Source organism: Larus michahellis, chromosome 2 (assembly GCF_964199755.1).
Source record: "Larus michahellis chromosome 2, bLarMic1.1, whole genome shotgun sequence".
Lineage (NCBI taxonomy): Eukaryota > Metazoa > Chordata > Aves > Charadriiformes > Laridae > Larus > Larus michahellis.
Window position 1 is genome coordinate 43,154,048 of NC_133897.1, and position 20,156 is coordinate 43,174,203.

Consider the following 20,156-nt stretch of genomic DNA (forward strand, 5'->3'; position numbering starts at 1 on the left):
ATTATATACTGGGTTTCTACTATCTACTAGTAGATAGTAGATCTACTATCTACTAGTAGATACTACCCAGTATCTACTATCTACTGGGTAGATCCTCTGAAGTGCCTCGACTATAGCTGTTTTATGAAAATTTTGCTTCGTAGGTACAGGGCTGAAATCCGTGCTGTTGCCTCACATGAATGAGTGTTCGACCACTGCTAAGGTGACTCTGTGGTCAGTTTGGCTTGCTCATTCTGGGGTTGCTTCTCCTCTGTGGTAGCTGGCTCTTCCCATCAGGGTTTAGGGTGAGCTTGTTAGCTCCCTCCTCAAGGGATTCCAGGTGTAGGCCAGAGGAGAGTGTGTTCAAGGTCCACATGACATGGAAAGAATGGGGCTTGCTTCTGGGCAAGTGCTGCAGTCCAGAGAGGACGCGCTTCTTCAGCTGTGAGGCGTCTACCGTAACAAGTGACAGCAAAGGAAAGTCTTCTCAAAGCTGGCACATGCATGTTGTCTTACAGTATTTCACAATGTGGTGCAGGTTTAGCTGCGGAAAAGAGATGTTTTCACCTTGAAACCATCTGCAGCCTAGATGCCTGCGGCTGATGCGCAATGCTGGGATCTTCATCTGTGAGTTGATGGGTGTGAATGTGTCAGTCTGGTGACACTTGGGTGAAATCTTCCCTTAGGGGTTGTCTTTGGTGCCATGGAACTGGCATGAATGGGGACAGCTGATTTTTGGGTTTGCTGTGCTGCAGCTCTGCAGGGATGGAGGTGATGGGTCCACAATCTCTGTCAGCAGAGCTGGTGACTTGAAGTCCCTCTGTAAGCTCAGAGCGTGGGTGACGCTTCTTTATGTGGGCAGAGTTGCTGGAATGTAGGTGTCTGCCTATGATTTTCTTGTGGGCCACCATACAGATGTTCAGCCATGTAGATATTTATAACATCCTGCTGCTCCTGAGGGACACTATTTAGGGTTGAATGATACTCTGTTTGGAGTATCATACCTTTTGCACCATCTTCCCTCTCTGCCTTAAATTGGAGAGAAAAGCAGAGGAACAAATTCTGAAAGCTTCTGTCTGGCGCACCAATCTGCAGGATATTTCTTGCCATGAAGGGTAAAAGGAGGGTGATTTTTGAGTAAGACAAGAGAAACTTGTCTTCTGGTAGCAATTGCAGTATATAGTTACATCTCACATCAAATTATAAGCATGCAGAACTATAGGATTATAATCTAGTTTTGGCACTGTTAGGTATTTCATGTGGAGTTGCATACTAAGGAGCTATAATATTGCTGCATTTTGTCATCACCAGATCCATCACACGACGTGTTCCTCTGGTGGAGAGGAAGTGACCAAAGAGTTTCCCGAGTGCCCTTTTTTGTCCTCCATCCGTCCTGGAGGAACTGCTTCTTTTCTGAATACTTGTCACTTAAATATACAGATATATCCAGTGTTGTGGTTCTGGGAATTTTTATACTTTATGCTGCGCTCTGCATTTTTCTGGCTAATAGAAATATAATTGAAGGTACTACATAGTTTTACAAGATTAATTTTATTTCCAAAGCCCTAAATAATTTGAAAATAGGTGGCCTTGGTCTATGATTAATTTAATGCATAGATTTGAGGAGGGTTGGTTTTCATCAACATCCCTCCCTTCTTTGTTTTTTTGCAAACATTTTGAAGTGTGGTGGTTTTGCTGGCTCTTGTGGAATTGCTTTAGAAAACATTACTTCTTTGCGTATTCCTTTGATGGTTGGCTTTCCCTGTCAAACTTCGTAAAGCTTTAGCTAGCTAAAACAGTCACCTGCAATGGTTCATCTCATTTTGTATTGTTAATGGGTCGATGTATTTTTGCTGTTGAGGGTTCCTCAAAAGATCTGCTTGGTTTCACCGGTCTCCAGGCTTGTGGTCCTCAAGCTCGACGTGGCCAGCAGCTGTGCATTAGCTCTCTATACCCCCTGTTACAGTCTCATCTCTGCGTACGTCTGTCTCCATTAGCATTAAAGGTATTTTGTGCATAATTTACACAGTTATCAAATACTTACAAGCTACATTTCTGTTATCCCCGAGCAGGCTGCACTCAGCAGAAATTGCTGTCTGAAAACATGCACAGCTGGTAACCTTTGCTGGTATTCCACACAGAGCAGAAACACTCCGCTGCTCTCTGACAGGCAAACATATGCAATCGGGGTTGGGTTTTTTCTTTTTTCTTTTTTTCTTTTTATTTTTTTTCCCCTCCCCTGCTCATTTGAATTCTTACTGACAACTAGTAGACTGAGTGGTGGTAGAGACAGTCACCGTTGCGTTGGCGCAGTTTCCCTCCTCTGGCATTGCTTTGTGACCTTGACGAGTCATTTCACCACTGCCTTTATTTTCCCACCCAAAAATCTTCTTGCCTTTGGTTTCAGGCTATAATTTTAAAGAATTACAAATAAAAACACTATATAGGCAGTGGATGTTGTTACTGATCACTGACTGTGGCAGACGCAAAGGTGTCTCAGGAAACAAAGCCTGTAGGTAGCCCTGGACTGCCTTGCTTTTGGGTGGCTGAGTTTGTTCTGTGGTTCCTACCCATATTCCCCCAACAGCACGTTTTGGAGGAGATGGGCAAGTCCTTGTGCAGGGTGGTGCTCAGAAACTGGCTGCAGCATTCGCTGGCTTTTGCCTAGAGCATTGCAGAAATACCTGCAGGAGCGATGTTCACAATATGGAGCAGTTGCAGCCTTCCTGTTATCACAGAATCATAGAATGATAGGGATTGGAAGGGACCTTTGGAGATCATCTAGTCCAAACCCCCTGCCAAAGCAGGGTCACCTAGAGCAGGCTGGACTCCTACGTCCAGGTAGGGTTTTGAATATCTCCAGAGACGGAGACTGCACCACCTCTCTGGGCAGCCTGTTCCAGTGCTCTGCCATCCTCAAAGTAAAGAAGTTTTTCCTCATGTTGAGGTGGAATTTCCTGTGTTCTGCCTGTGTCTGTTGCCCCTTGTCCTGTCACCGGGCACCACTGAGAAGAGTTTGACCCCATCCTCTTGACACCCGTCTTTAGATATTTGTATGCATTGATGAGGTCCCCTCTGAGTCTTCTCTTGTCCAGGCTAAACAGACCCAGGTCTCTAAGCCTTTCTTCATGAGAGAGGTGCTCCATTCCCTTGATCATCTTTGTAGCCCTCCACTGCACTCTCTCCAGTAGTTCCTTGTCTTTCTTGAACTGGGGGCCCAGAACAGTAGCTCTCATGACACCAGTAGCACTTTACTGGTGTTGCACAAGCATGTTGTTTCTGAGAAGACCAGCCATTTGCTGGACATAGACCTGAACAGCTATGGCGGGAGCAAATTTCACTGCCGAGAGTAGCACGAGAAGCGCCCCATTCTCACCCTAAGGCTTTTGATGCAGAGACTTGAGGAAACGAGGACCCCTTGGTAGGTGCCAGCCCTTTGGGTGAAACACCGAGGACGGGGTGTGTAGCTCTGGGTGATGTAGAGGATGGCGGTTGTGACAGCAAGCAAGTTCCCTAGCAGAGCACAGGAGCAGTGTATCGCCATCCTGTCAGTCTCTCACCCAGCTTATGAAGTGATGAGTGCTTGTTTATTTGGTGGTAGAGGCAGTTCACCCTCCCTACCCCCTTCAAAAAAAAAAAAAAAAAAGAGAGAATGATCAATGAGGTCTCTCTTAAGTGATAATAAGGCGACTAACTATCCTTTCTGAGAACAGTCATTGGTAAAACAATTAGGGCTGTAACAGCCTAATACAAAATCACCCTCGGATGCAGTTCCACAGTGCCCTGCCTGAGCCGTGGCATTGAAGCGAGCAGAGAACCTCCTCAGTGTCATTCATTCTGAAACTTCTACGGGGAAACTGAAAGCTTTCATGTACACTTAAATTTTTCAGAAGTTGATATTCTTTTTTGTTCTCCCCAAGTATCAATATTTCAGGTAATTATTCATGCATCAGTTTTAAAACTGGCAGTTTCCAAAACAAGGTTGTATCTGACCACAAATCACTTTTGCTGTAACATCAGCCAGGGAAATCAAGTTAATGAGTGTTCTGCTATTAGCTTCAGTAGAGTGAGAATTTTACCCCCAGGTAACTATCAAGCTGATCTTGTAGGACACTGATAAATAAGTAATCACTTAACAAAAGTAGCAAAAGGATAAAAGCATTTTCTGTGCGTATATATTAAAAATTTGTATATTGTAACTAATATATTGTTTTCTTCCCACAGACTGTATCAGCATGCATCTCTAGAGAGCAACCGACCTCCCAGAAAAACACTCGCCGAAGCAACTGGGCTGTGCCCTGATACCCAGAGTGAGAAGACTTTCTGTCCATCGTCTGCAGAGCAAGAATGTCCTGGAAAAGGGAACAGTAGGAAACAGCGATGAAATATAGGATGGACCTGATCTAGTGAATTTGCATTTTCATCACACGATCCAGCTCAAGCCATACCTGCAGGCTTGACAGCCCTCTTCGTTCACAAGTTGAGATACCTATTTGCTGGCCTGGAGTGATGCAACATAATATTTATACACTGTGAGGTGTTAACATGACAACCAGCAGCCGCACATGTCCAGTACCAGCAGTGAATGGACATATGACTCACTATCCGGCAGCCCCATATCCATTGCTTTTTCCTCCAGTCATCGGTGGACTGCCGCTACCTTCCCTTCATGGACTCCAGAGTCACCCACCAACTAGCGGATGCAGCACCCCGTCACCTGCAAGTAAGTGCTTGCTATTAATGGCTTTCATTGACCAGTTTTCCTCTAACAAAGACTGATCGTGTTCGTTCTGAAATTATTTTAAAGAGCAATTGCAGTCGTTCATCCATGATGTATTTCACTTGGGCAAAGAGCATGCATTTGTTTTGAAGTACCATTTTCACACGCATTTGTTTTGAAGTACCATTTTCACTTAGTCTTGCATAAACGTGCAACTATATGACATACCAAAGCTGTGGAAGCCAGGAGTGATAAAACCTGCTATGGATTTTGGCATATCCTGCGTTGTCGTGGTAGCTGCAGAATCTGATGTTGTGTTCAAAGAAAAATCGGCCAACGCATATTCATGAGCAGTGATGATTCATCTTAAGTTGCAAAATAATTAATACTGCTTTAGTTTTCTTCCGTAAGTGACTGCTTTCTTCCTGGGCAGCTTGTGAAGAGCAGCCCAGTGGACGGGTAGTAGCTGTAAGCTGCCTGTGGCTGCAGAATTAGTCCTTGAGTCTACGGTTGGGTTCCACCTGCAGCACTCACATTTTCAGAACTTCTGACTGTATTAACTGGGCAAGTTTGCTTTTATCACTTGATGACGAAGACGTGTTTTCTGCTTGGTCTTAGTTTTATATATGTTTAAGTCGCTCCAAACAAAGCTGTCCCAGGTATAAACCCTTTAAGTAGCATCACAGAGACAAGGTACATCTCTGGAGGTCTTTGCAGTGGGTGGCTGAGGTATTTAACACCCGTGTGAGGAACAACAGTCTGTATACAGCTTTGCAGGTCAGTTTGTTGTGAAGGTGCTTGTCTAAATACGTTACTGGGATTGTTCAATAAGAAAAGGTCTTGACTGAACAGCATATTTGCAGAACTACTACACTTTCTACTAAAGGAAAAGAAGGCTTGCTATAGCAGTGCCCCTAATACTTCTTTCAACAGAAAGCACCCAAACTGAGAGCTCCAAACACAAATGGGAAACCACAATGAAGATAAAACTTTTGAAGAGTGAAGTTGTGGGGTTTGTGCTGCCTAATACTAATTCTGGCTTCATTTCCCACATACACCTATTTGAAGACTGGGCAGTCTTGAAGTAAAGCAGTTATTTTTTTTTTTCCAGTTACATGGACAGTTTTCATCCAGTCACACCTAGGAAGAGGTACAATCGGGTCAGGCTTTTATTTGCCCTGTTTTAATGCAGGGTGTTTAGGGATGAAAAATGGAACTCTTTCATCCAGGAGGTCTACAAGTAACTGTTTGACTTTCCAATCCTGTCAGAAATTATCCTGATTAATTATCAGAATACTGTGCTGAATTTATCCCCCGATATTGCAAGAATGTTCACCTGTTGAAGATACAGAGTGTTACTAGTTAATGGGAACTTTTTCTGAGGCGTACATTGGTAAATACCAAATGTATATGGTCAGATTTGCAGAGTTTTTCTTTTCTGTGAGTTGTTCTCATGGAGTTAAGACTGTGCTGCGGATGTGTTACTAATAATTAATAAACGGGTCAGTGTTCAGCCTTTGGAAAAAGTGGTGCTAAGTATGAATTTCTGTGGATATGCAAATAAGTGGCTGCTACCGAATCTTTGACTTTGTGTCTTTATGCCCTGGTCCCAGCATTTTCAGGGCATTGTTTTCATCGAGGTGCTTTGCAGCACTGGCTGGCGTTGACTGAGCATGAAAGCCTGGCAGCTGTTGTGCATAGCTCAAGGCAATAGTGTTTGAAAATACCAGCTAAAATTGGCAAGATAGGGAGGAGGGTGACTTGAATGAGAATTTCTTTTCAGACACAGTCCCCTGCAGGATGACTCTTCTGGTTTGTAATACTCTGTTTTCTTACCTGTGGTGGTGACAGTCTGTCTTGTTTCGAAGCCTGTAGACTTTGGATTCTGGAGCTTGAGGTTAATATCGCTAGAGTTATGGAGGCAAGTTCTTGTTAGTAAGCAAGCTGAGCTTTGGGTTATGTTTCAGGGTTTGGGTTTTGGTGGTGGATATTTTTGTAATTTGGTGTTTTGTTTTGTTTTTTTACATTGAAGTCACCCGTGGGCCAAGGTCGGTATAATTGATGGCCTCTGTTAAAATTGGAACTTATACTGAGTGGCAGAAGAATAGAAATCTCTCTTGCAAAGACCTGAAGAAATCAAAGTTTGGCCAAACCACTCTCCTCTATATGCTTGAAGCTATTCTACTATTTATCTTCCAGCTTCTTTCCATTCAAGCAAAATCCAATAGAAATGATTTTACATAACAGGAATGCTATACAGATGTCTCTAATCTTTTTAAAACAACACAGTTCAACAGCAATTGTTGAAAGTTACAGCCATTTAAACCTTCATATTATTGTCCTGTTTTATTTTGTTCTGTCTTGGCTTTAGACTTCCCAGGATGGCATATAAGCTTATATCAGGTTGCATTAAGTTATCTTAATCTACAGTTGGGGTAGGTATCTCCAGCCCCGTTAAACAGACACCAGTATTTTAGACATACTAATTTTGTGAGTACAAGGGGCTTACAATAAGCGTCCAGGATGGGGTGATTTAGTTTCATTGATGTTAATACTGGTGTTGCCTCCATGACCTGTGACTTGGCTTCTATTTTTATACTGAGATACATAGTGCAAAATACTTAATAATTAGAGGGCTGGTCACAGTGCTAAAGAGGTCAGAAGATGAAAAAATACCGCTTTTACGCATACATGAACTATGCATTAACACCGAACAAGACCGTGGTCAAGAAGGTCGTTACTTTTATAAGTCCGATTGATTTACCTACCACTGTATTACCCCATGCAGCATAGAGCAATGTCTTTGCTCCTGAGATCAGATGGCATGCAGGCTTGCCCAGTTGCATTAATAATGAGGAATTGCTTCTATATTAAAAAAAAAATAAAATAAAAAGGCAAAGATTATTTGAGGAGATTACTGCTTAGCTCATTTAGAAATGGTAAGGGAAGGCCAAACTGGAGGCATTCCCATGCTTTTTGGGTCGTGCGCCAGCCTGTCCCAGACCAACAGGGTTCGGCCCTCTGCCGGACTGGGAGCAGCTGTGGGAAACGGATGCTTAACAAAAGCCCTGCAGAGCTTGACATGTTTGCAATAGGAAAATCACAAAACGTTGGTGAAATACCTGGGGAAGGCATAAATGAGCATGGGCAAACGTTTGTTATGCGACCTCTTATTAAAGTAAAAGCATCTTAGATTGAGGTGAGTAGCAGTCATGCAGGCACGCACAGGCAATTCTGGTATCTGGGTGGCATTGCTCCTCATTAGTCCTGAGAAGAAGGGGCCCATCTTGCCATCCTGAGACCTAACGCCGATAATGCTGTTGCCAGAGACCAGTAAGGCGGCTGTCACAATGTAAGAATACCAGCTTAAGAAGAAAGAGTTCACTTTCTTTGTAAAGCATCTGTTGTGCAACTTTTAATTTCTTGAAAAAGGCTAATTATAGAATTAGTCTTTAAAAAAAAAAAAAAAGGAACCACAAAACTACCAAAAAAACCCTGATCAATTGAAGCACCACCTGAAATTTGAGAAGGAACATATGTAAAAGCCACACAGATCATCTTATTATATCCTGAGTTTAAAACTGATGGGGAAAGTACTGTCTTTATGTTATGGCTGGTGGAACCACAAGGCACACCAGAGTGTTGCTGTTTCACAGCAAATCTCAGCACAGGGAAGATGAAGCCATGCTGCTCATTGGTAGAGCATCTTCATAAGACTGGTTTCTGTAATGTTACTTCACCAGAATAGTCAGATTTTATTACTGTAACATGGGTGAAGACCACTACATAACAAAGCCAGTTGGTGTGAGCTGGAGACCACAGCATGGGGAGGAAAAAACTTCATTTGAGCTAATGCTATGATGAACATAATCCATGAGTGTATCCTAGATCAAATTAGAGTCTGGGCAGTACCCACTGTGGGAGACACTAAATAATAAAACACCTTGGTTGACAGTTGTTCCTTTTCTGCTTGGGTTGGGCATCTCACTTCAGGCATCCTGCTTTAATGGACTGATGCACGGAGCCCGTGGCATTCGATGGGAGCGACCCCATATTTTACTTCTAGCCCCCCACCACATTTTGGTCCTTAGTCTGCTGACGTGATCCTTTGGATCCTCAATACTCTGCCTTCATTTGTTGCAAGGGTGAAGGAGTAGGAGTAGCTTGGTAAGGGGGCAGGGGAGAGCGGTGAGCCTGATACAAGAATGTCCTGGAATTTATATAAACTTAGTAAGATTGCTTCATCCAGATAGTTTAAAAAAAAAAACATAAAAATCTGAATGTGTTATGTAGAGGGCTGTTGGGATGTCAAGGAGAAAAATCTGTTCTAAAGTCATTCATTGTATTTTAGCCAAGCTTTTCCATACTTTTCTATCTGGGGTGTTTTAAAAGTGCGTTGTAAAGAATAATGGACTTTATATTCTGTTTTATGTAAGTCTTTTAGGTATGAGAAAATGTGTGGAAAGTAAGATCATCTGAAGAACTGGAAGATGTAGGCAAGGTTTTACTTACGGGCAGTGCTACGTAAATACTAATTATTATATTTAGTAGTCAGTATTCAAACATATTCGCCTGTCAGATTGTTGTTTTAAGCATTGTTTTCTGCTGGAATTGTTTTTCCTTCCATCACCACTGGTTATTTACCGCTTTAACTCCAACTTAAAGGTTGCTTGCTTTTTTTTTTTTTTTTCCTGGGAAATGGATTTTCCACTGGTATCATTAAGAGTACAGTTAAATCCAGTGTTACTGGTGTAGTACTGCAAGATATTTTTGCCAGCCCCACCCGTTGCAGGAATTCATTTACTTTTCCAGTTCTGTTGTTAATCATTATATTGACACAGAAAGTCCTCCCAAAAGCACTCTTTGGCAGATTGCATTAAATATGAATAGCAGATATTCATTACGATGTGTTGCCCCCAAGAGAACTCTAAACTATCTGCACTACTCATGAACAGGCAAATACACTAATTCTCCAGCTATTCAAATTATTTTCAAATAGTTTAGTGTCTCTCTAATAAAAACAAGAATGTCTCTGTTTCCCTTAATTACTTAGAAGGTCAAGGACTCCCACATCTCGCTTTACTTCACAAAATGGGGAATATTTCTGTTGGAAGTTGGAGTATGGTTAATACATGATGGATTTTCTTCCCTCGGTATAGTTAGAGGCAAGCGCTGTGTGTAATGGACTAAAAAGAAAAAACCAAACCAACCCCTCAGCACTCTTTGGCACTCTGGAATTGTCTAAAGTAATATTATAGTAGTTGCATTGAATTAGGAAAAAATATACGAATCAACCTTGCTTGATTATGTTGTTGAGCTTTTTCATGCCTTCTAATTTTAGTGTGTCTGTCTCCCCTTTTATTTCCTGTTCTGTCTCCCTAGGAAGGCTTGCTATGTAGCCCTTTACATGTATCTGCAATTAATAGATGACTTTTAAGACTTCTGTACCTATTTGGTGCATGTGTTGCACATCTTTGTTGAAACAACAGAACATGTGTTTGCGTTCGGAAAGAGTGGCATAAATAGAGTATGAATATCAGATTTCTTAGCTACGGACAGCGTTGCCTCATGCTGGCAAGTCTGAGGAGCAATGTCCAGATGATACCCTGCAGATATCATTTATGACCTTGGAAACCATCGTTTCTTTCCACGTCTTCCTTTTGTTTTTGTTGTGGGTTTTTTTCCTGTCTGGGCTCTTTGTGCAGCTTGAAAGCATCCATGCTTTGATTAATCAAACTATGTTACATTGTCGTTTTCTGATTCTAGTTAATCTGAAACTATCAATAATTTAAACCTATTTTTCCAGGTGTGTTAGAGCTTCTCCTTTCAGTTCTGCCACTTTCTAAAGAAGCAGGGAGCGCCTCTCGACTCAGCGCTGCTGGTGCCTCTTGCCATAGCTCTACCCCGCTTCACATTTTAGCGGGCAGCATGCTCATCTGCAAGAAATCAGTTCTGGGTGTGTATAGACAGGAATTTGTTTCCTGGGAGGGAGCCGAATTTAGAAATTGTCTGCTCTGGCAGGGGGAGCGGTGCCGTAATTCCGGCACGTGCTCCAGAGCGGCTCTGTGCATCCCTCATAGACCTGCTGTAGTCTGAAGGACCCCGGCGTTTGGAAGTCTAACAGGAGCTGTCAGAGAATTGTTCCTTCCCTTCTTATGGGCCCTGAAGCAACGAAATTCCCCAACAGAATGCCTTCTTACCTAAGGTTGGAAATATGTTTCTGCAGAGTGTTGCGAATGACCTTTTGCTTTGCTCTGGCCCAGCAGAAATAACACCCGGTAGCTCCCAGTGTTGGGGACATCAGGAATGAAGAGCGAAGGGCTGGTTCCAGTCCCCCGCTGCCATGTCCTATGGATGACCCCTCTGTTGCCCCTCTGCCTGGTGATGGTGTGTTTGGTTTCGGCTCATCCATTGCAAATGAAACACACAGTGTATCTTTCAAAAGGAATATAATGCTGGGCTTTGGGTTTGGCGGGGCGGCGGTACCCAAAGTGTTCTCAGCGTCTCATGTGTTTCCAATACAAATCAATGGGTGCAATCTTCCAAAATTGTTAATCCTGTGATAGTTCATGGCATTACAGGTGAACATAAGCTTTTGTTTTGCCAGGTTTCCATCTGAAGGCATATGTTTAGCAGCTACAGTTTTAAGAAAGCCTAATCATGTTATTTTAATTACGTAGAGAGTTTCCATTCAGTCATGTCACCATGGGGCTTTTGTAAATACCTTTTTTTTTTTTTTTTTTTTTTTTTTTTTTTTAGCTAAAATGTGCTCTTTTTTTTGGCCTCCATGCTGGCCTTGTTAAGACTTTCCCCTTTTATTCACCTTGGGTTGTTAGTTTATGTTTACTAAATATGCAGCTTTTAATTGGGAAGCCTTATTTAAGATTCAGATAGGACAAATTTTCATCAGGAGAGATCGATTTATGGTTCTCCTCAGCTAGAATTTCTTCCCCTTTTGCCTATTTAGGGAATATGGGGAACAAGTTGTGTTATGTGGACTTTTCAGCTGTATCGATGACAGCATGTTTCCCATTTAAAATGATAAATACCCACCCTATCTGATGAGCCCCGAAAGGGCAGGGAATCCTTTTTCCCTTCCTTTGTCCTTCAGCGCTCCGTTTCCTTTCTTACTGCCCAGAATAGGCCTACATCAGTAATATTCATAAATGATTTACAAAAGTAATTCCTGTGTAATAGCTTGGGACGTCAAGATTTTATGATGCTGCCAGATGTGCTATCAAACAAAATTATCTGGTTCAAAAAACTTGTGATAAATCTAGTCAGAAAATTCCCCAGGGCAAACTCACCCTCCACAAAAGTAACTATATCTCATAAAATTGTTAGATTCTCCTTTACCACATGTTTGAAATCAGACTTAAAGCAACAGTTTTATTCCCATGCAAACTTAGGTTTGGGATAAACTAACAAACAGGAAGGACTGGCCTTAAGCAACAGAAAACTCCTTTCCTTTCAAAACACCACGCGCGCTCAAAGGAAATGTCAGAGTAAATATCAGAAATATTCGGAAAACCAGAACCTGCATCCCTGAGATACTCAACTGTTTTGTCTAGATAATGCATTTTTAGAAAGTAGTCGTACCCTAAATATAGTGGATCTCATCTGGGTTAGGCTGCTGAGCTCCTGATTGATGTATCTGAGCACCCCGAAGTTGTGCACTGAGTGACGGACCCAACATCGGCCACGTGTGTGTGTTCATTCCTTCATAGTCTCCACAGGGGGGAACGTATGGGCGGTAGGGTGCGTCTTTTGTCTGGGAGTTCGTGTTTTGAAGGAGGGGAAGTGCTGGAGATGCATTGGAAGTCTCTGTCTGGCCATATCTCCATGCTGGAGAAGGCTGGACCAAGGCAATGTGCCCTGTGCTTAGACCTGCTGGTTTATGGTGGTCCTTGTTTCTCAGAAAAGCCTACAAGGAAGTCCAGCCGCCTGCACAAACGAGCTTTGCCAGTTTAGTTACGCTGGAGGAGCAAAGATTTTGAGTCTGATTTTCATCCCATAGTTTGAGGCATTTGGGAGAGGGGCTAAAAGTCATGGCAGGGAGGTTTTGGGGGACAAATGCTGAGGTCGGGTGATGGGAGAATTTGGTTCAGCATTTCTTGGGAGCCCAGAGCAGAGCGTGAGAAGGTAGGTCTGGAAGGCTTGTGGTGTGCTGTGTCTCTGGGGAGACGTTTTTAAAGGACTTGGTGTGCTGCCTGCTGTTACGCAGCGCACTTGCTTATAGCTTAAATTTAGACGGAAGCGAGCTGAAGTATGCAAGCAATAGGTGTGGACCTCCAGATGGAGCTTGGTCTGTGCTATTTTTCAGTGCTGAAGGCCAGTCAAATTTGGTTTAACCTCAGCATTAGCTTTCCTGCGTTTCATATGTTTAAATCTAAGGCTTGCACTATGGCTCATACTCACTTTTTTGAAGAAATCTGAACTGCAAGAAATAAAGATGGAACATTATTTAAAAAAAAAAAAAGGAGAAATGCTGTGGAAAACTCACAAAAATACTTTCCTTGTCCTTTTACCTTCCTAGGGATGGATTCAGACCCCAGCACAGGTGCATAGCTCCCACAAGGGCTGTGGAGACTCTGCCCGTGGTCATGACTGGAGGTCCATCCTCTTCTCTATGCGTGCAAAAATTATCTAGTTGCTTCTTAGACATCAAAGCCTTGATCTTTCAGCTCGATCAGTAAGGATGTGTAAGAGCGGGTGGTGTTCATTCTGTAAATTTAAGATTTAGACACTTTTTAAGAGCTGGCTTTTACTAAAGATGTATTTTGATATTTGCAGTAATGTGGGAATGTAACTTCTGAGATACGGGGGGGGGAAAAATGTACGATTATGCAGTTTTCACTTCTCACTCCTCAAAGTTACAAGTTTGCAGGTATGTTTCAAGACTTCACAATGTAAAATACCTCACTATCACCTTTTACAACCCATAATGTTTTTTCCCTATCAATTTTTAAATACCTGAAAATTAGTTTTTATGAAGGAAAAGCCAGAAGTACTTTAAATATAGCTGTAATAGCATCAGGTCCCCACTTTCCCCTGATTTTCTATATAAACAAAAGGACGTTCTTTAACAGTACTGAATACTCCAGGGGAGAATGGTGTCCTGCTGCCCACTCTGCGCAGCCCACAGCTGTTACCAGAGGTTCTCTGCAAGGGCTTGCAAAACCCCTGGGCTGTAACCACCTCTGCGACTGTATTTGATGGAGAAAAAATTCCACTCCCTTTTAAGATTGAAAGCCAGAAGCCGGAGCGCTGCCCTGTCGCAGTCAGGTCATCGTCAGTGGAAAACGCAGAGCAATTTCCTGTGCGCTGTGATTTTATTTGGGTACCATGCAAGTGGTAATGTTACGCCGCCGTGGAGCTCAGCATCTGACAGGGGCAGTACCTAGGGGCTACAGCAGAGCCAATGGAAATCCCCATTATTTTTCTCCTTGTTCCCTCCTTATCCTCATTCTTTCCAGCCACCGAGCGATACTCGTTTGAGGGTAATGATCCTGTAGAGAGATGCACAGACGTTAAGTCTAGAGCCCTGAAACAAGGCCATGTTGTAAATCTGCAAGATTTGGAAGAATTCACCTGCATACCAGCATTACCTGAAAGCTATTGGCAAAGACATTTGCTGGGAAATAGAACTATATCATGTAAACAAATCTGTTTATTATATATTGCTTTCGCATAGCAATTCCAGGATCAAGAGTTCTGTTATTTGAGAAATTAAATCCTGCGAGAATCATTAGAAGTGTAGAAATAGTGATGTCATTACAAAATTAACTAGCTATAAACCCACGGGGTGACATATCAATTCATAAAGGGAATAGCAAAACAGAATGTGGGGCACATCTGCTGCTCCGATTCCTGCAGAACCATCAGCCTATTGGTATCTGCAGACCACTTGAAATTGAACATCTGTTAGAAACACTCGAAAAAGCAGCAGGAGAAGCTGTACACCTTGCAAAACACTTTGCTGTCGGTAACATCATCGTTTCAATGGCGTATTCTTACAAAAATTGTTATAAGTCCCTGACAAGTCCTAGATCTTCCTGGCATTGTTTCTTAAATAGCGACAGCATGAGTAATTGTAAAAATAACAGGGACTTTTCTAAGGAGTTGACTAACGTTTTTATTACTTTTTATTTATTATACCACTGCAATGCACAAACTGCTATAGTTTCCAAACAAAGAAGGAGATATGATCTCTGTTCCAAGTAGCTCAAAATCAAGAAAAGGAAGACGTATGAAGAGTAAGAAGGATGTGACTCCTGGGTTGAGCGATGGAGGCGAAGAAAGGCTCGCATCCTAGAAACGCAAATCTGAGTTTGGGGCTTCTAAAAAAACAACAAGGATCTTAGAAACAAGACAGCCCGTGGAGGCTGACCTGCTTCTGGTGAAGACCAACAGTAAGACGCTGCAGCTTATTTCACAAAACCTGCGTGCGCAGTCGGTGATCAATTAAGTATCAGAATTGAACTGCATCATCCTAACTCGTAACTGAACCGGTCAGGTTGACAGTACATTTCCCCTAGCTGCGTGGTCCGGCAGTGTCCAACTAATTGGCAATTTTCTTCTGCTTAACAAAAAGAGAAATACAGCTAAGCCAGAGAGAGAAGGATTTCACTATTGATTAGCTGTGGTTGGTGTTGCAAAGTGACCTGACAGACATTTGGAACGCATCAGCTGTCCCGTGGTGCTGCAGCCAAATGTCTTGGAGCACGGTTTGCTCTCCTCCGCTTTTATTACTTGCAGGAGAAGCGAACTCTGCCAGGATGTTATTGGAAGGGATGTTTGCCATTTTAATATGTAGTTACTCGCACAAACTCGATGAAAACATATTACAATATCTTAGATTTTTAAGAACAGGTAATGGTATTTACTTGTAGTAAAAAATGTGAATCATTGCTGTAAATTATTTGGGAAGGTGAATTAAAACGTGTAGCACAAGTCACAAAAAAATGCTCAGTTTTATTCAACTCAACAAATACCAAAGTATTATATTGGAAATACTTCCCATTTCACTTTTCTCAATAACCAAAGAATTTTTACCCTGTCATCCAAGACGAAGCTGGAGCGTTCCATAACCAAGGTAAAGCCTAACAGGGACAATCCATCCCTAGTGCAGGTATATGGAAAGTCACTAATGCGGGCAGTTTAAATGGGGTTTCTGCCAAACCTTTGTCACTGTTACGAGGAGCTCTGCACGTGTGCTGGTGGGTTTCTAACAGTACTGGAAACATTATATGCTGGACAACCCAGAATTTAAAAAAACTGATGAAGTATACATAGCAGGAGCATTAACACATAAAACCAGAGTGAGATCTGTCCATTTTTTCTCGCTAGGTGTTGCTTGGTAATTCATTTTTTTAGTCTGTTCTGGTCCCACTAAACTTTTTTGGCTGCCAAGAAGATTCCACAGTTATAGTCCCAGCAAGAACGCAATGAAGTGATAAGAAATGTGTGCCCCTGTTTGGCAAACTTTGCCTTTTTTGGTGGGGGAAAAAAAGAAAAGTGTTTCAGAAGTTCTAAACAAAGTTGTTAAAGCTGCACTCCCGAGGTCCTACTGCTGCAAGGGCTCTTTGGCGCTGGTGCCTCTCCTTTCTCATCAGATGCACTGTGAGCACATTTTGGAGGTCTAGCAGGTTTCTTCTCTTTGGAAGAAAAACATAGTTTTGGGGTCAGGTCTGTTGTTTGAGGCTGGCAAAGAGCTATGCAGTAATGTACAATCACAAAAGGAATTCAACACCCCAAGTCCCTTTCCCTACCTGTAGCTTCAAGTCACAGTCTGCCTGCCCCACACTGCCTGCCCATCACCCAGGAGCTCTCCCTTTACTCTTTTTCTTTACTTTCTTGTCCCTGCAAGTTGTCTGGTTGTGTCTGGTTTTATTTAATTGATTCCTGTGGTGTTCATGTGCTTATGTGATTTTATCCCATACGTATAATTACAGAAAATGTTTCTGCTCCCTCTTTCCTTACTGGAGAAGTTGCTTTGTATTTGTCCTCAAAGTGGAAGGGTGGCATCTTCAGTGAGATCTTGTCTTTGAGGTGAGAGGGATGCAGAAGCGATTTTGAGGAAGGTGAGGCTGGTTCTTGGCAGCCAAGAAAAGGGGAGAGCACAGTCTAGGAGGGGGCTCATGCCTGGATGATGACACAGGAGCAGCTGGCTCCTGGGATTTGGTGTAAAACAACTTGTAAAAATGTGGGAGCCAGTGAGCAAATTCAATTTCTAAGTTTCTCGGAGATGGCACCTGCTGAGGGGGACTCTGCCTGTGTCCGCCGAGCACTGGTCATCCTGCAAGAGTAATGGAGAAGGCATTAGAGCCACGCTGCTGAGTCACATCACCTTTATCGAGTTTCCAATCACAAGGTTGATGGTAAGCGTGTGTGACGATTTGAGAAAAAATGTTGATCGTTTTCAATTGTCTATCGGTCCGGAAAGTTGGGAACCATTGACCTAACGTATGTCTCTAAGATCAGGGATACTTATTTTGAAGGATTTGTGCCCAGGATCAGACATCAGCTTGCTAGGAGGAGCATGAAGAAAGGTTGCTGTCACAACGAAGTATGACTTTTTCTTAGGATGGACTACTTTTCCTTTATCTTTTCCCCCAGAATGCTTATCTTGCCTGACCTGATTTCAGAATATCTTGTACTGTATGAGGCAGAATGATAACTTTGGATCCAAACTGTGTACTAGGACGTGTATCATAGGGCAAAAGCGGCTCCAACGAGTTTGACATCCAACAAGGGGCAAATTTCTTTGTGAGCCTGTTAATCACTTTAAACAAAATTGTTCCCCAAATCATTGGGAGGCCAAGTGACCATCTCTGTAGCCATGTATGCCTGTGCAGGGAGTGAATCAAATCCTGCTGCCATGCTGGGTGGCTCCCTACATGGGCATCACTGACTGCAAAACAGCCAGAATCGGGTCTCTCCATCTCAATGTTCATCGTAGGGCTCTGCAGAATGACCTTGGACTGGCCGCCTGTGATGATGTTTTTGTGTTCAAGAGGTGTGTTTGTAATAAATCATTTTCTGAAGTGTTTGGCTCAGTCAGCCCTTGGGTTTCAGTCCTAAAAAGAGGTTTTTCTTTTCTGTGCAGTGTTTGTGTTGGAGCAGAAGGTCCGGGATGGCTGGGGGAAAGGGGTGAAGTGTAGGGGGGAGCTGGGGCCGCTAGAAGGATTGCTGGTATTTCAGAGGGATGGAGGGAATGGGCTTCACCTGTGGCATAGATTTGTTATAGATTCCCTCTAAGATCAGGAAATGAGTACAGTCAGCGCTTCGTAATTAACTGTGAGCCGAAAATCTCTGGAGAAGGCTGAAACAGATTTGTCCACTTAGAGAAGAAACGCCATGACTTAACAGGTGTATAGTGCCTGTAATGTGCTACTTAGGACTTCTTCAGTCTTGGCTGCAAACAAAATATTATCTGACTATAATAACATTGTGAACCCAAAGACCTTAACTGGTTTCATTATCAAGTGTGTGCCTGAGGGGAAATACACAGATGGAAAGGCATTCCTTTCCCTTGGTATAATGCTCCCGTGCCAGAGAATTTATGGCCAGGACGCAGTTGGCCCTTGCATGGGCGCCTGGTGGAGGAAATGCATGACGCCATTCTGGTCTTTCTCTTTTTCTCCCTTCTCTTTTTCTCCCTTCTCTTTTTCTCCCTTCTCTTTTTCTCCCTTCTCTTTTTCTCCCTTCTCTTTTTCTCCCTTCTCTTTTTCTCCCTTCTCTTTTTCTCCCTTCTCCTTTTCTCCCTTCTCTTTTTCTCCCTTCCCTTCCTGCCTGTTTAAGGAGTAGTTTTCATTGCTGCAAGGTACAAGGTGGGGTTTGGGCTGGCCCCTTCTCTCTGCTGGGGTCCTTGTTTTCTCCCTGGGTGATGAGGAGAGAACAGCCCTGCTTGGAAAACACCCGCTACCCTGATGAGTGGATTCAGGCTATACTCTCTAGGTCAGTGAGGTGCTCAACTGGTGTAATCTTCTTCTTAGAAATTAATTTATCCCAGGATGTGCTGGAGGGCTGATCAGAAGTGGTCTCCTAAAACTGTGTCTTTTTTTTTTTTTTTTTTTTTCTTTTCTTTTTCTGGTGCAGAGGCACCTTCAAACTGGCTGAAAGACTAGAATTGGAGAATACAGCTCTTTCCTCTCTATTCCCAACCTGTTTGCTATACTGGCTGGAGACAGCATCTCCAAGGCAGAGCCCTATTGGTCAGGCAGTCTGAAAGGCTACATGTGAAGGAAAAAAAAAAAAAAAAAATCAAGTATTAAGTCATCATTTAGCTATTTGAGGTGCCTATACTCTTTTCTGATTCATTAGATACCCTGTGGTTTCTCAATTACAGTTGTCAGGAGAAAGGTATGAAAGCAAGGGGTTTTTTGAATGTGTGACCAGAGAAGCTGATGTTCCCCGGAGAGGGGTCTGGTCCGTCCACTGTGGACAACTGCTATTTAGGACAACCCGGAAGATGAACATGCGGAGCACGTTAGGTAGTTGTCTAAAATACTGTTATGTTTTTCAGAACTGAGTAAATTACAAAGTTGGAAATTGCATGCAGGATCCTGGTTATATTTTTGTGTGTGTGCATGCACATTTAGACTTAGTCAAGAACCCCAAAGGTATTGAAGCGAAAACTAAATAAGTAATGAAGTTGTGGTTCAATTGTAAATGTTAATGTTTTTGTGAGAGACTGGAGGAGAAGTTCTTTTATTATTCAAACTGGCTTTTTCCTTCCTTGTTTATATATCAGTTCGCCCTCCCTTTGAACATTGTATATGGTTTCACGGTGAAGAGTTCACAAATCTTAAAATGTTGCCTTCTTGTCAGTGACACTGATCGTAGTGCAAAGGTCTTTTTAAAATTTCATACAGATCAAATAGCTCTGTTTGTTACAAAAAGGTCAGAAAAAAGGTCACCAGAATCTTTCATTGTTGGCAAAACTACCCATTTTTTTCTTAGTCTGGGTCATAGAAACAGCAGAACAGAACTGATTTCACTGAAGTTATTGATTAAAAACAATCAACCAGTCCCTTTCCCCGACCTTCCCCCTCCTTCGAAAAGACATCTGGCATGGAAAATATAAACTAACTATTTTTATCAATGCTATAAGCAACCGGAGCCTGCTATGGTGGCTGCTGCAGGCAAGCATAAGAATAAGCGGCTTCAGCAGCCCTGCCTACAGCAACTTCTTAGTTTGAAGATGTTTTGCGCAGGTGTAAAAACGGCACGCCAAAGTGCGCCTTGATATTAGCATACTGTACGTTGTGTCCCGTAATTAACTGCACCCACCTGTATGTTGGCATTTCTCTGACTCTGCCATCCTTTAAGCCGGTGTGTATCTGAGGCTCTAATCCATCTAAGCCTTGGACACCCTGAACTGCAAATGAAGTCAGAGAGCTGCAGGCGCACAGCTCCTGGCAGGATTATGCACCCGGTGAGCTATTGCTCTCAT

General features: G+C 42.7%; 1 protein-coding gene across 3 annotated transcripts in view; it reads left to right on the top strand.

Annotated features, from left to right (window-relative positions):
• Positions 1-20,156, top strand: part of RARB (retinoic acid receptor beta) — a 333,265-nt gene that overhangs the window by 133,134 nt on the left and 179,975 nt on the right. For all 3 annotated transcript variants that reach the window (XM_074575050.1, XM_074575051.1, XM_074575053.1), the window contains one exon: positions 4,204-4,702. In XM_074575050.1, the coding sequence (XP_074431151.1) occupies positions 4,525-4,702 (178 nt within the window). In that variant the 5' untranslated portion in view covers positions 4,204-4,524. The remainder of the gene's footprint in view (positions 1-4,203; positions 4,703-20,156) is intronic.